We start from the raw sequence: 12,957 nt of genomic DNA, 5'->3' as shown, positions 1-12,957 counted from the left end.
ATTTTGATAAATATAAAACTGAGACAGGGATCAATGTCCTTCTGGGCCCTATATTAGATACCGATTAACAGTACAAATAGCTGTACTTTCCAGTTAATAATCTGTGGGGGAAGCTCGTAGCTTCTTGTTATGTCCCACGATTCAGAACCGTGTATTGAGATTTACTGGAATAGAACTTGCAGTTGAACAATCTGTGACATATTGCATTAGTCCAGGTACAATATAGTTAAATGTTCTCAATTAATACAAAATGTTGCATACTCTATTCAGCTCGTTTTCAAAGGATTCTTGAAAATCCTAATTTTCAAAGGATTTTTGAACATCCTAATATGGGATATCCATATTAGGAAATGTTTGACGAACTGGGTCTCTTATCTCCTGAAAAAAGCCTAAGGGGTGATTTAACAGAGGTCTTTAAAATTATGATATTTTTACTGCAGTGAATACGGAGAGAATGCCTCTCCTTGAAGGGATGGTGGTGGTGGATAACTCGAGGTCATTAATATAAACTGTCACCAAGAAATCCAACAGGAAATTCAGAAGAAAATTCTTTACCCAAAAAAAGAGTGGTGAGAACTCGCACTAAGGTGTAAAAACAAACCTGTCTGGGACACGAAAAGTGACTTGAGTCAAGTGTAGTTATTGAATTGGTATCTTTAATAAAGATTACCATATGGAATTCTTTAACTCGAGAAAGAAAAAGAATTTATGGTTTTGTCCAAGTAATTGGAGAATTTCAGTTAAGAATCAAAATGAGCTCTAAGGAGGAAAATATTTGAAGAAATAATTGTTGAAATTACACAAAAGACAAATTAAAAAACGCTTGGATCAAATCCAAGCATCGGAGTGATGCAACAGTAACTTTGCAGTAAAAAGTTTTCAAAGGTGTGCCATGAAGATAAAACGGAAACCGTACAAAGAAATTCAAACTGTTCTGATATAGCTATATTAATGCATTCATCATACATACATATTACACAACATATGTCTTTATATTACCAACAGATTTAAAGAGGAGGCCCAAGATATATCGATTATTCTTTAAATTGAAAATGACTAGCTGCAAAGACTAACAATGAACTGACTTTTGCTACATTAAGCTAAACATTTAAATGTTCAATTGAATACAGTTAAGACTGTACTACAAGAATTCTCAAATGGAGTTACATTATATTAAGCTAAACCCAACTAGTGCCCAGATGCTTAGCATTGCAGATGAAGGCTACTATGCCAATTACATAATCCTTTCTTGGGCAGAATCATTGAAAGAAAATAGTGCATTTTATTTATTTTGCTGACCTAGAAGTTAAATAGTGGCTACATTTTTAAACTATGTTTTTGCTGACAGCTAAAATAGCATAATCAATGTTACATGAATCACGAATTTATGCTGGACAATTCAAGAGCCACATAGAACCCTCAAAGTTCAATCTCAATGCATTTCTTACCATGGGAATCTTTCCTGGCATCAGTTGGAGCAGTGCAAGAGATGTATCTCAGTCAAACATAACTTTGGTATTGAAAAAAGAATTGTACCTAATGAATATTACTGCTCCAGAACATGACCTCCCTAATGGTTAGCAACAAGTCTGTAACTAAGGATAACTGACACTCCGCCAAACTAATGACATTAAGGAATGGGTTAATAAGGAGTGGGTTGTAGATTCCTCCACAAGACCACCACCAAAACAATATGAACACTACTGATGGCTAATAACAATCTCCACTTCAGCTTGCCAACTCAAACTATGAATTTCAGCTACATCACAATTCATTTCCCGATAGCAAGAGCATTAGGCACAAGGAATGCCATCTTTTGAATACGTGCACTGGCACATCACTGTAAAATCAAAACTGAGCTGTACTTGTATTAGCTGCCATTGAGCTGAGGCAACAAGATTAACACAAGGCTCACCAGCAACAGAATGCACTGTAATAGTGTCATGATTTCCACATTCATGTTTCACCAGCTACTGCTACCTTGGTGCCCCAAGAAAAATGGCACAGACCAGTGCAAGATACTTCGGTGCAATGCTAAACCTGACATTGGGATTGAAAGCAACATAAAGAATTGTATCTAATTAAGATAACTAATCCAGAACATAGTTTCCCCAATGGGTGGCAACAAGTTTGTAGCTAAAGATAAGTGATTCTGTGTCAGACTAATTACATTAAGGACTGAGACATAGATTCCTGAATAGTTATAGCACCATAACAACTATGAACATACCTCAAGGTTAATGACACTTCAAGTTGCCAACTCAATCCATGAACTCCAGTTATTTGGGCTCAAATGATGGTACTGCCCTTGAAATGTTCTGAAGATGGACTCAACCATTTTTTTTAGGTCTTTCCCTGGAGTCTTTCAACCCAGTACAGCCATATTGTGTTGTGAGCATAAACAAAATTGGAAATGACACGAACACCCTGGTTTTTGACTGTTCTGTAATCATTAACCTGTGGAGACAGCAGACTCATTGAAGTATGTATCCAAGTCCGCACAAAAAAATTGTAAACTCAGCTGACTTACTTTAACCACAATGATTCAAATCCCAAGTTTAGTCAGCATTATTCAGTGGTCAAATTGCTGAGGTCTGTAACTAGTGCCTTAAATTTAAAATAAAGACAGCTAAGGTGGACTAGGAAAATAGGTTAAAAGCCAAGATGGTAGATAAGCAGCGGCAGACATCAAGGAGATACAGTATTTCATGACTTGGAAAAGATTTTCTATTGATAAAGACTCTACGAGAAGGTGAACTATCCGCGGTGAACTAAATAAGTTAAAGTTCGCAACAAATCGAAACAAGAGGTGAACAATGCTGCCAAGATTATTGGTAGGCCAGATAACTGAAAAAATTTTATTAAAAAAATTAGAGGCAGAAATTAGAATGAGAGTAAACCAGCAAGAAATAGTGAAGTAGATACAAGAGCTTCCACATGCATATAAAATGGAAGAGACTAAATAAGTAAATGTTGACTGCTTAGAGGATGAGACTGGGGAATTAATAATGGAAACATGGAAATGGCAGAGACTTTAAATGAGTATTTAGTATCTGTGTTCACGGTGGAAGACAGTAAAAGCATCTCAAGAATAGTAGAAAAAGTATGAGGAAAACCAATGGGACCTGGTGGCCTGCATCCTCCAGTCTGACAAGAATTGGCTGCCAGGATAATAGACGTATTGGTCACAATCTTCCAAAATTTCCTAGATTCTGGAAAAGGTCCCAGCTGATTGGAAAACTGCAAATGTAAATGCCTCTATTCAAGAAAGTAAGAAGACAGAAAGCTGCAAATTATCAGCCAGTTAGCCTAACATTCGTCATTGGGAAACCACTATTAAATTAGGACATTTAGAAAATCATAATACAATCAAGCAGAGTCAACATGTTTTTGCGAAAGGGACATCGTGTTTGACAAATTTATTGAAGTATTTTGAGGTTGTAACAAGCAGGGTGGATAAGGGGAAACTGGTAGATGTAGTGTTTTTGGATTTCCAAAAGGCATTCAATAAGGTGCCACATAAAAGCTGCACAACTTTTATGGCGTTGGAGGTGATATATTAGTATCGATAGAGGATTGGCTAATGGGTCATTCTCACGCTGAAAAACTAACTAGTGGGGTGCACAGGATCAGTTTACAATCTATATTAATGACTTGGAAGGAGGGACTGATTGTCTTGTAGGTAAATTTGCTGACAATACAAAGATAGGTAGGAGTTCACAAAGAGTCTGTAAAGGGATATAGATGGGTTAAATGAGTGGGGAAAAAATTGCCAGATGGAATATAATGTGGGAAACTGAGAAGTTTTGGTAGAAAGAATTGAAGAGCAGATTATTTAAATGGAGAGAGACTGCCGAATGCTCCAGTATAGAAGGATCTGGGTGTCCTCATACTTGAATCACAAAATGTTAGTATCCAAGTACAGCAAGTAATTAGGAAGGCAAATCCAATGTTGGCCTTTATTGCAAGGGGGATGGAATATAAAAGTAGGCAAGTTTTGCTACAACAGTGGTCATTGGTGAGACTGCACCAAGAGCACTCTGTACAGTTTGGTCTCCTTATTTAAAGAGGAATACATATGGTTTGGAGGCCACTCAGAGAAGGTTCACTCGGTTGATTCATGGGATGAAGGGATTGTCTTATGAGATAAGGTTGAGCAGGTTGGCCTATACTCACTGTGGCTTAGGAGAATGAGGGGCAGTTTTATTGAAACATAAGGTTTTGATCGGTGCTTGTCAGGGTAAATGCTGAGAGGATGTTTCCCCTCGTGGGGAAATCCAGAATTAGGGGGTACAGTTTCAGCAAAAAGGGTCACCCATTTAAGATGGAGATGAGAAGGAATCTTTTCTCTCAAAAGGTTGTTAATCTTTGTAATTGTCTACCTCAGAGCAGTGGAGGCTGGGTCATTGGTATATATTCAAGATTGAGTGAGACAGATTTTTGATCTGCAAGGGAGTCAAGGGCTACTGGGGACAGGCAAGTGGAAGGGAGGCCACGATCAGATCAGCCATGGGACGAAGGGGTTGAATTGATGGAATGGCGCGAGGGGCTGAATGGCTTACTCCTTCTCCAATTTCTTATGATCTTATGTTCTTTTAGGGTGTGAAGATCAATTAATTGCCATTAGGCAGGTATCTGCAATCAAAACATAAATCAGTCTAAATAAGTTAATACCTGACCAATTCAGCATGCATTCGTTAAATTAGAAATGTTTGTTTAATTTCAAGAAGTTTAAAGCACTGCAAACATTTATTTGTGTTTGATTTAAATAAACTTATGTAAAAAAACTGTAAATGCAGACATCACAAATGCTGTTTACATAAATGCCAACCACTGACAGCTATTTATGATTCAGTCGTCTTTCTTCTGCATTATAACTTTTAGGGAAAAACACAGGCCTCAGTGAAAGAGGTAGGAACTGTACTGATGACAACATGATGGCCAGAGTTGGGAAATGAGAACTCAGCTTCTGGGGGGAAAAAAAAAACTCACTTAAGCTCCTGTCTAACTCATGTTAGTGTGAACTACATTACAGTTAATAAATTTTAGCTAGACTAATTTTCTTTGAAGGTAAAGTTTTAATCAGTCATCTGAATCTTTAACCAATCATTTTCTGTAAACTGCTGTAATCCATTGGCCATGCATAACACTCAGCTCAAAAAAAATTTGAGTTAATCATCTCTGGAGAAGTTACTACAGGTTAAATATTTTCTCTGATGCAACTACCAGTTTAGAAGTTACAACACATTATACAGACACAACACAAGTTGACCTAAATGGCAAAATCAATGCAGGCCAAATTTGATACAGTTAAAAGAATACATTTAGAAAAACAAACTGTTGTTGATTGCAAGCCACCAATCAGTGTCCTGCATGGATGTTCCTCACACCCATTTACAAGTGATTCACAAAGAACTGCTGTCTGAAGTTTAGGCCGTACAGTACTAGCATTATGCATGTCTTAGTTAGCCCTGAGTCATCATCACCAGAGCACAACCTTTCAAACCTAGTTTTACTTAGGGAAAGAAAGACAAAGGACAAAACAGAGCTGGAAATAGAAAACCTTCACCAGCTATTACCATTTAATCTGCATAAATAATATCAGAAGTCACCATGTAATAGCTCACTAGGACCAGATCAGTCTACATTTCTAAAAAAACATGCTTCTATGGCATGATATGAACAATGTTTCAAATTTTCAAACAACTCTCCTGATAAACATAAAAATAGCTGGAAAAACTCAGCAGGTCTGACAGCATCTGCAGAGAGGAATACAGTTAATGTTTCGAGTCCTTATGACTCTTCATCAGAAGTTTTTCCAGTTATTTTTATTTTTGTTTCAGATTTCCAGCATCCACAGTATTTTGCTTTTATCTCCTGATAAACATAAGCTTAGGGTAAAGCCAATGTAATATAAATTTCATTCAGTAAGATAAAAGACAGGACGCCAGCTGTCAGTTTACTATTACTTTGCAAGCCAATGGATAATATGCTGGTTACAATTAATATGGCTTAATAAAATGAATATTTTAAAGTAAAATTGTTACCTAGCCCAACTTGCAAAAAATAATGGGCCAAAGGGACCAGCCGCATGTTTTATAGCCCCACTGGGAAAGTTAAATGAAAACTAGGTCTAAATATTTTCATGTATGTTATCAAAAGTGCATAAAATTTGAATTTACAATTACACAAAATAGCTAAAAACCTACAGCAACATGTTTGCTGGCTGCAGATCAGAATACCTGTAGACTGTTGCAACTGTAAACTGACACAACTTAAGGAGTTGTGTGTTCAATTACACAGTACTTTCACCCCAATTACAATGATACATGCAAAAGATGTATTGTAACAACAGCTCTAACATTAGAAATATTGTCCTGGTGTACAGTGATGGATGTGAAGCTGGGGAAAGTGGCAGGATATAAACTTTTAAAATCAACAAAATCTCTGGCCTGGAGCTTCCTCCAAAGGCATGCAGCATTAGACCCCAAAACACATCCAACGCTACACACATCTTGCTGGTGTCAAGGAATAAAACTGAGTGGGCCACCTGGCATCAATTTGGAACAGACATTGGAAATGACAATGGCATACCCAGCAGTGTCAATCCTGCAAAGTCCTCCTTATTATGGGTTTGTACCAAAGTTGCGAGAGCTGCCCCACAAATGAGTCAACAACATCCTAACAGTCATACTCACAGAACCATAGCATACAGGAAATGTCCCAGATATCGCCATCACCATCCCTGGGTATATCTGGCCCCATCAGCAGGACAGATCCAGCAGAAGCACAGTGGTATAGGTCAGGAGGGAGTTGTGCTGGGAGCCCTCAGCATTGACTCTGGATTCCAGTAAGTCTCATGGCATCAGGTCCAAACATGGGCAAGAAAACCACCAACTGGTTACCTCCCTCAGCAGATGAACCAGTATCTCTATACTGAGCACCATTTGGAAGAAGCACTGAGCGTGGTAAGGCACAGAACGGACTCTGCTGGGGCGGGGCGCGGTGGTTACAGGGAGACAATTTCAATGTCCATTACCAAGAATGACACAGTAACATCACTACTGACTAAGCTGGACAAGTCCTGAAGGACATATTTGCCACACTGGACCTATGACAGGTGGTGAGGGAACCAACAAAAAGGGAAAAATCTTTTACACCTTGTCCTCACAAATCTACCTCCCTCAGGTGCATCTATCCATGACAATATAGGCAGGAGTGACCACTTCACAGTCCTTGTGAAGACGTTGAGCACACCGTTAACGCATTGTTTGGCACTACCACAGTGCTAACTGGGATAGAAAAGTGACAGAAGGGGTCATCAACAGAGCTATCAAGCAGCACTTATACAGCAAGAAGCTGCTCACTGACACTCAGTTTGGTTTCCACCAGAGCCACTCAGCTCCTAACCTGATTACAGCCTCAGTCCAAACATGGACAAAAGAGCTGAACTCAAGAAGTGATGTCAGAGTGACTGCCCTAGACATCAAGGCAGCATTTGACTGAGTGTGGCATCAAGGAGCCCTGGCAAAATTGAAGTCAATGGGAATCAGGAAGAAAACTCTCCACTGGTTGAAGTTATACCTAGCACAAAGGAAGATGGTTGTGGTTGCTGAAGGCCAATCATTTCAATCCCAGGACATTGCTGCGAGAGTTCCTCAGGTTTCTTCCTAGGCCCAATCATCTTCAGCTGCTTCATCAATGACCTTCCCTCCATCATAAAGTCAGAAGTGGGGTTGCTCGCTGATGATTGCAAAACATTCATCACCATTCACAACTCCTCAGATACTGAAGTAGTCTGTGCCCATATGTAGCAAGACCTGGACAACATTCGGATTTGGGATAATAAGTGGTAAATAACACTCACGCCACACCAGTGCCCAGGCAATGGCCATCACCAACAAGAGAAAATCTAACCAACTCCCCCTGATATTCAAATGATATTACCATCGCTGATTCCCCCAACATCAACATCATAGGGGTTACGAATGAACAGAGACTGAACTGGAGCAGCCATATAAGTACTGTGGCTACAAGAGCAAGTCAGAGACTAGGAATTGTGAGGTGAGAAACTCATCTCCTGACTCCCCAAAGCCTATCCACCATCTACAAAGCACAAGTCAGGAGTGTGATGGAATGCTCTCCACTTTCCTGGATGAGGGCAGCTACAACACTCAAGCAGCTTGAAACCATCCAGGACAAAGCAGTATGCTTGATTGGCACCCCATCCACCAGCTTACCTATTAACTCCGTCCACTACTGATGCACAGTGACAGCAGTGTGTACCATCTACAAGTTGCACTGCAGGAACTCACCAAGGCTCCTTTGACAGCACCTTCCAAATTCACTAACTCAACCATCTAGAAGCACAAAGGGCAGCAGACGGATGGAAACACCACCATCTGTAAGCTCTCCTGCAAGTGACATATCATCCTGACTTGGAACGATATTGCCTTTTCTTCACTGTTGCTGGATCAAAATCCTGGAACTCTCTTCCTAACAGCAATGTGGGTGTACCTGCACCAGATGGACTGCAGTGGTTCAAGAAGGTGGCTCACCACCACCTTCTCAAGGGCAATCAGGAATGGGCAATAAGTGCGAGCAATGCCCTATCCCATGAAACAACAAAAAAAGTTACGCCCAATTATCTGATCAATGATGTTAGAATATGCTTGAACTTAAAGGTGGTGTAAATTAGGGCTGAAAATCAACCAAAGCGTTAAATCCAAACTATAAATTTTCATACTTAAAGAATAAATTGAAGTTTCAGCTCATTTAGCCTTCATTTATGTACATCAACATCACATCAATTGGGGAATATTTTAAATTTTTAATGTGACTTCTACATATAATAAAGATCTATTAAAACAAAACGGAAAACAGAACAAGACTCAATGAGGATATTTTTAAAAATTCAGAAAAAATTTGGTTGCAATGCTAAAAGTACCGCACCACCAACCCTACCCCATCTCTGCCTCCCAACACCCCTTTTAAAAAAAATGGGAACATTTGCATTTGAAAATTTTGGCGGGGCGGGGCGAAGAGGTGCTGTGGTGGGGGGCAGAGCCAGTTTGATAGTCAAAAGTAGATGATGATTCGGGCATATTATCATTGTCCTCATTAACAGCTAAATTTCACAATATTTTAAGCCAAGTGATTATTTATGCTGAGGCTACATGTCTCTGGATGTTAATTTGGAGTAAACTCCCGGCCTATATGTTTAAAGTTATAATCACAACTTTAATTTCTGCCTTCCCCATTGACTGGAAAACTCCTATTACAAGTCTGACTGTACAGACCAGCCACAGCCCTATTAAAAATAGCAGCTTGTGTGTTTTACATTCAGATCAATTATTTGTGAAGATTCCAAAGTGAAACAAATGAATTACATTGGGGCATTGATAATTCTATAGTTGAATGATCAGACCATGATGCTTTTGAAAATCACAGAATTCTTCCAACAACAGATCTTGTGTGGAATCATTCCATAGATCCATTGTTACAAAAAAATGTTTCTTTGTTTCAGCTGAAAATTACACAACATTTCAGAACTAAATAAGTAAATGCTAATAATCTCCATCTGCCAAGAAATTCAACAAAAGCACAAAAGTTCTAATGGTTACTGGTACACAATTTCACATAAATCCAACGTCAGGAAGACATTGACTAAACTTGTACTTTGCACTGAAGTTCTGACAATCTCTATGTATGTCAGCACACTGTAGAAGAGTGCTAAAATATTTGCAGCCCAGAAAAGAAATAGTATTTGCTAGACCAAAGTTCCACAGACTGTTAGTTGGAATGGCAGTAGACAGGTACCCACTACCCAGTTATCAGAGTCAGAAGCAAGTTTCAGAATACAGTACCATGAAATAGGAGCTTACTTTGCTCGTTTCCACAGACGCTTAGCTGAACGCCTAAAGCAGAGAAAACAAAAATTTTTTTTAGAAATAATTGCAACAATAAATTTCCACAGCTACCACTGTACTTGTTAAAGACTGATCAGTGGGCTTCTTGCCAAACGCTGTTGGCCAATCTACTGAAAAACAAATGCTGGCTTCTTTGAAAGCTCTAGCTGAACTGCGGCACATAATGACAAGATCTTGAGGACATATTTTTCAAATTAAACTTTTATTGAATTTTAACTAGTATTTAAAAAGATTTTTTATTGTTACACAAATAGAAAATTTTACAAAACATCTGGATCAAATCACAGGATCTGCTATGCACAATTCAATTACAAGTTGGTAGTCTTCACCCACAGTAACTGGCATATTCCAACCTCTCATAAGGTGCAACTCCTAATTTTTCCCTCAATAAAAATTAGTAGTAAGAGTAAATCCTTTGATGTGCACTGAAGCATTATGACTCCACAAATACAGCACTCGAACTGTTATGGACCTTAAATTAATACTTAAATTTTAAAAATATCTTAGATGACATCATAAATCCATAACTTCACAAAACAAATATAAAAAGACAGAGAGATGTAATCAACCATCAACATCATGCCATAATTATATTGCCATATTAAAATTATTCACAGTATTAAATAAGTCAAATAATGAGTCCCAGGATTTGGATACACCATTTATTACTAACTGCAGCTGAGGCACACAAAAGTGAAGGACTCATTTGAACAGTTGGTTAGAAATGGGCCTTTCACTTCTTGGGCCTGCATTCAAATCGAATCCAAGCTATTTGAAATTCTCCTCTAAGTGCTGGGCAGCACTATATAATAACATGTAATAATGTATTGATGGCTGTGATCCTGGCTCTAATTTATGCTGCAAAGACCTTTGTTGGAAAGTAAATCTAAAAGTGTTAAGAACTTGGAATTAGATTACATTGTTGCGGCTAAATTTTTCAAATAGCTAATGGAGGTGACATTAGGAAAGGCGACCAAATGCTTAATCAGAGATAGGTTTTAGGCAAAGTCTTAAAAGAGGATAGCGCAAAGGGCTTTTGGGGCGGCTTAGAGCACTTAAGGCCTGAGGTTGAAGACATGCCATAAATGGTGATGAGAAGGAAGTGGGAAATGCACAAGAGGCCATAGTTGGAGAAGCAGAGTTTCTGGAGGATTGTAGGGCTAGAAGAAAATGCAGAGATAGTAAGGTCAAGGCCAGGAAAGGATTTGAATACAAGGTTGAGAATATTAAAACTGATGCACTGGTGGACTGGGAGCCAATGCAAGTGAGTGGGCACAGGGGTGATGGGCAAAAAGGATAGCTGCAAGTTAGGATACTAGCAACAGAGATTTGGATGAATTAAATTTTCTAAGGATGGAAGAAGGGAAGCCAGCCAGGAGAGCACTGGACTAGTCTATACATTACTGATTGTTGTGCTCCTTAATAGAAGAGAAAACAAACAGTGTTTGCTTTGTTGATCATTAATTTAGAGTAACTGGAGATTTTAATGCCACTGGTACTAAATTGAGACATGAAATGCACAAGGTGCTTGACAGTCTATAAAAACTCAATTTGCAGAACTCATAGCTTAGCATCAGAGGAGGTTTTCATATCAACATGAATGAATTCAAACCTCGATTCTACAAGTCAACATCTAATCTATACCCACACCACCTAGTCCTAGAAAATGAGGTAGTTTCCAGACAAGATATCAAATATAAATACAAGCTGATATAATTTCTCTTGAATGTCATACATAAGTGGGAGAATTTGCAGACAGATCTAGTTATATCGAAAGAGTTGTTCTTAGCACTTTACAATGAAATAAACACTATACAGAATTGATAACTGTAATAATTATCTTTAAAATATACTTTTAATTAAAACAGACAGGTCATTGCACTAAAATCATAGTTATAGGCATTCAAACCTGCCCAACGTCCTCAATACATGCAACACACTCACCTAACAGCAATGCAATTCAATCATCACCTTACATCAGTGCATGCTTTCTCATTCCTGCTGCACTTTCAAGTTCACTTCTTTAAGGTACTCTACACCATGACCTGTAGGATTTCTGTGTTAGTCTACTGTGTTTTCATCAACTTTAATGGAACAAAGTTGTATACAGTGTCACGGAAGCACATTATAGCATCTTAACCTACATTGCCTAGAAGGGATTTTGTTACAATTTATATTCTTACAAAGCAGCTATGAAGTTCATTTTAGTTATAATGGTTTAACTCACATAGGTAGCCCCTTTAAGAATGTTGACTAGCTGGTATTCCAGAATAAACAACCATCAAATTGCTTGCTTTTGCACTTTACATCAGCTTTGGGAGAATACAAACTTGTTGAATACATTCACATCCTAACAAAAAAATTACTTTCATGTATTGAACTTTGCCAGGGCACCCGTTGACCAACCAAATATCATGAGTTCTTGTATCGCGGGACAGGGGGTGGTGCTTTTGTTGTGACCATCTTTGTTGATTGTATTAATTGAGGTTAAGTACATACAGGCGGATTAATTGGATAGTTACTTGAGCACCTGTAAATAGACACTCACTGACAGGAGGAAAGTGGAGTGAGGAGATATATAACTGTAAAGATTCACTGTGAATAAATCTATTCCAAGTAGAGTGCTCTAGTTTCTTCCTCACCAACCGGCTATCAGGAGTGTAACAATCTTGACACAGCAAGCTTTGAGAAAGATTAGGGACAGGATCAGAGCTTTCCCTTGCAGTCTTTTTTTTATATAAAACAGAGCTTGACACAGAAAGGAAGCGAGATAGGCAAAGAAACAGAGGGATGGGGAGGGTATCTCACTATAAAACTGTCCTGTGGATTCATATATTCAAAGTAGATCACTTTATCGGTCCCATTTCACCTGTGTATTTGAGCCCTCTATCTGAAAACTGGAGAACTCACTTAGCAGCAATTGCAAAACACAGTATCCATCACACAATGAAGGGGCTACTGCTCTTCAGTGATTAACAAGATATACAACAACAGCAACTTGTATTTATACAGGAGCATAGGAACAGGA

The 12,957-nt window shown here is 38.5% G+C and overlaps 1 protein-coding gene across 4 annotated transcripts in view; it reads right to left on the bottom strand.

Annotated features, from left to right (window-relative positions):
* The window catches only part of LOC144699633 (dual specificity mitogen-activated protein kinase kinase 4-like), a 155,697-nt gene that overhangs the window by 92,340 nt on the left and 50,400 nt on the right, over positions 1 to 12,957 (bottom strand). For 2 of the 4 annotated variants that reach the window (XM_078570718.1, XM_078570720.1), the window contains one exon: positions 9,885 to 9,917. The exons of the other annotated variants lie outside the window; for them this stretch is intronic. In XM_078570718.1, the coding sequence (XP_078426844.1) occupies positions 9,885 to 9,917 (33 nt within the window). The remainder of the gene's footprint in view (positions 1 to 9,884; positions 9,918 to 12,957) is intronic. 4 annotated transcript variants of the gene reach the window in all.

Source organism: Cetorhinus maximus, chromosome 24, assembly GCF_964194155.1.
Source record: "Cetorhinus maximus chromosome 24, sCetMax3.hap1.1, whole genome shotgun sequence".
NCBI classification, from domain to species: domain Eukaryota; kingdom Metazoa; phylum Chordata; class Chondrichthyes; order Lamniformes; family Cetorhinidae; genus Cetorhinus; species Cetorhinus maximus.
The sequence above is the reverse complement of the archived record's forward strand: the minus strand, read 5'-3'. Positions and strand labels throughout refer to the sequence as shown.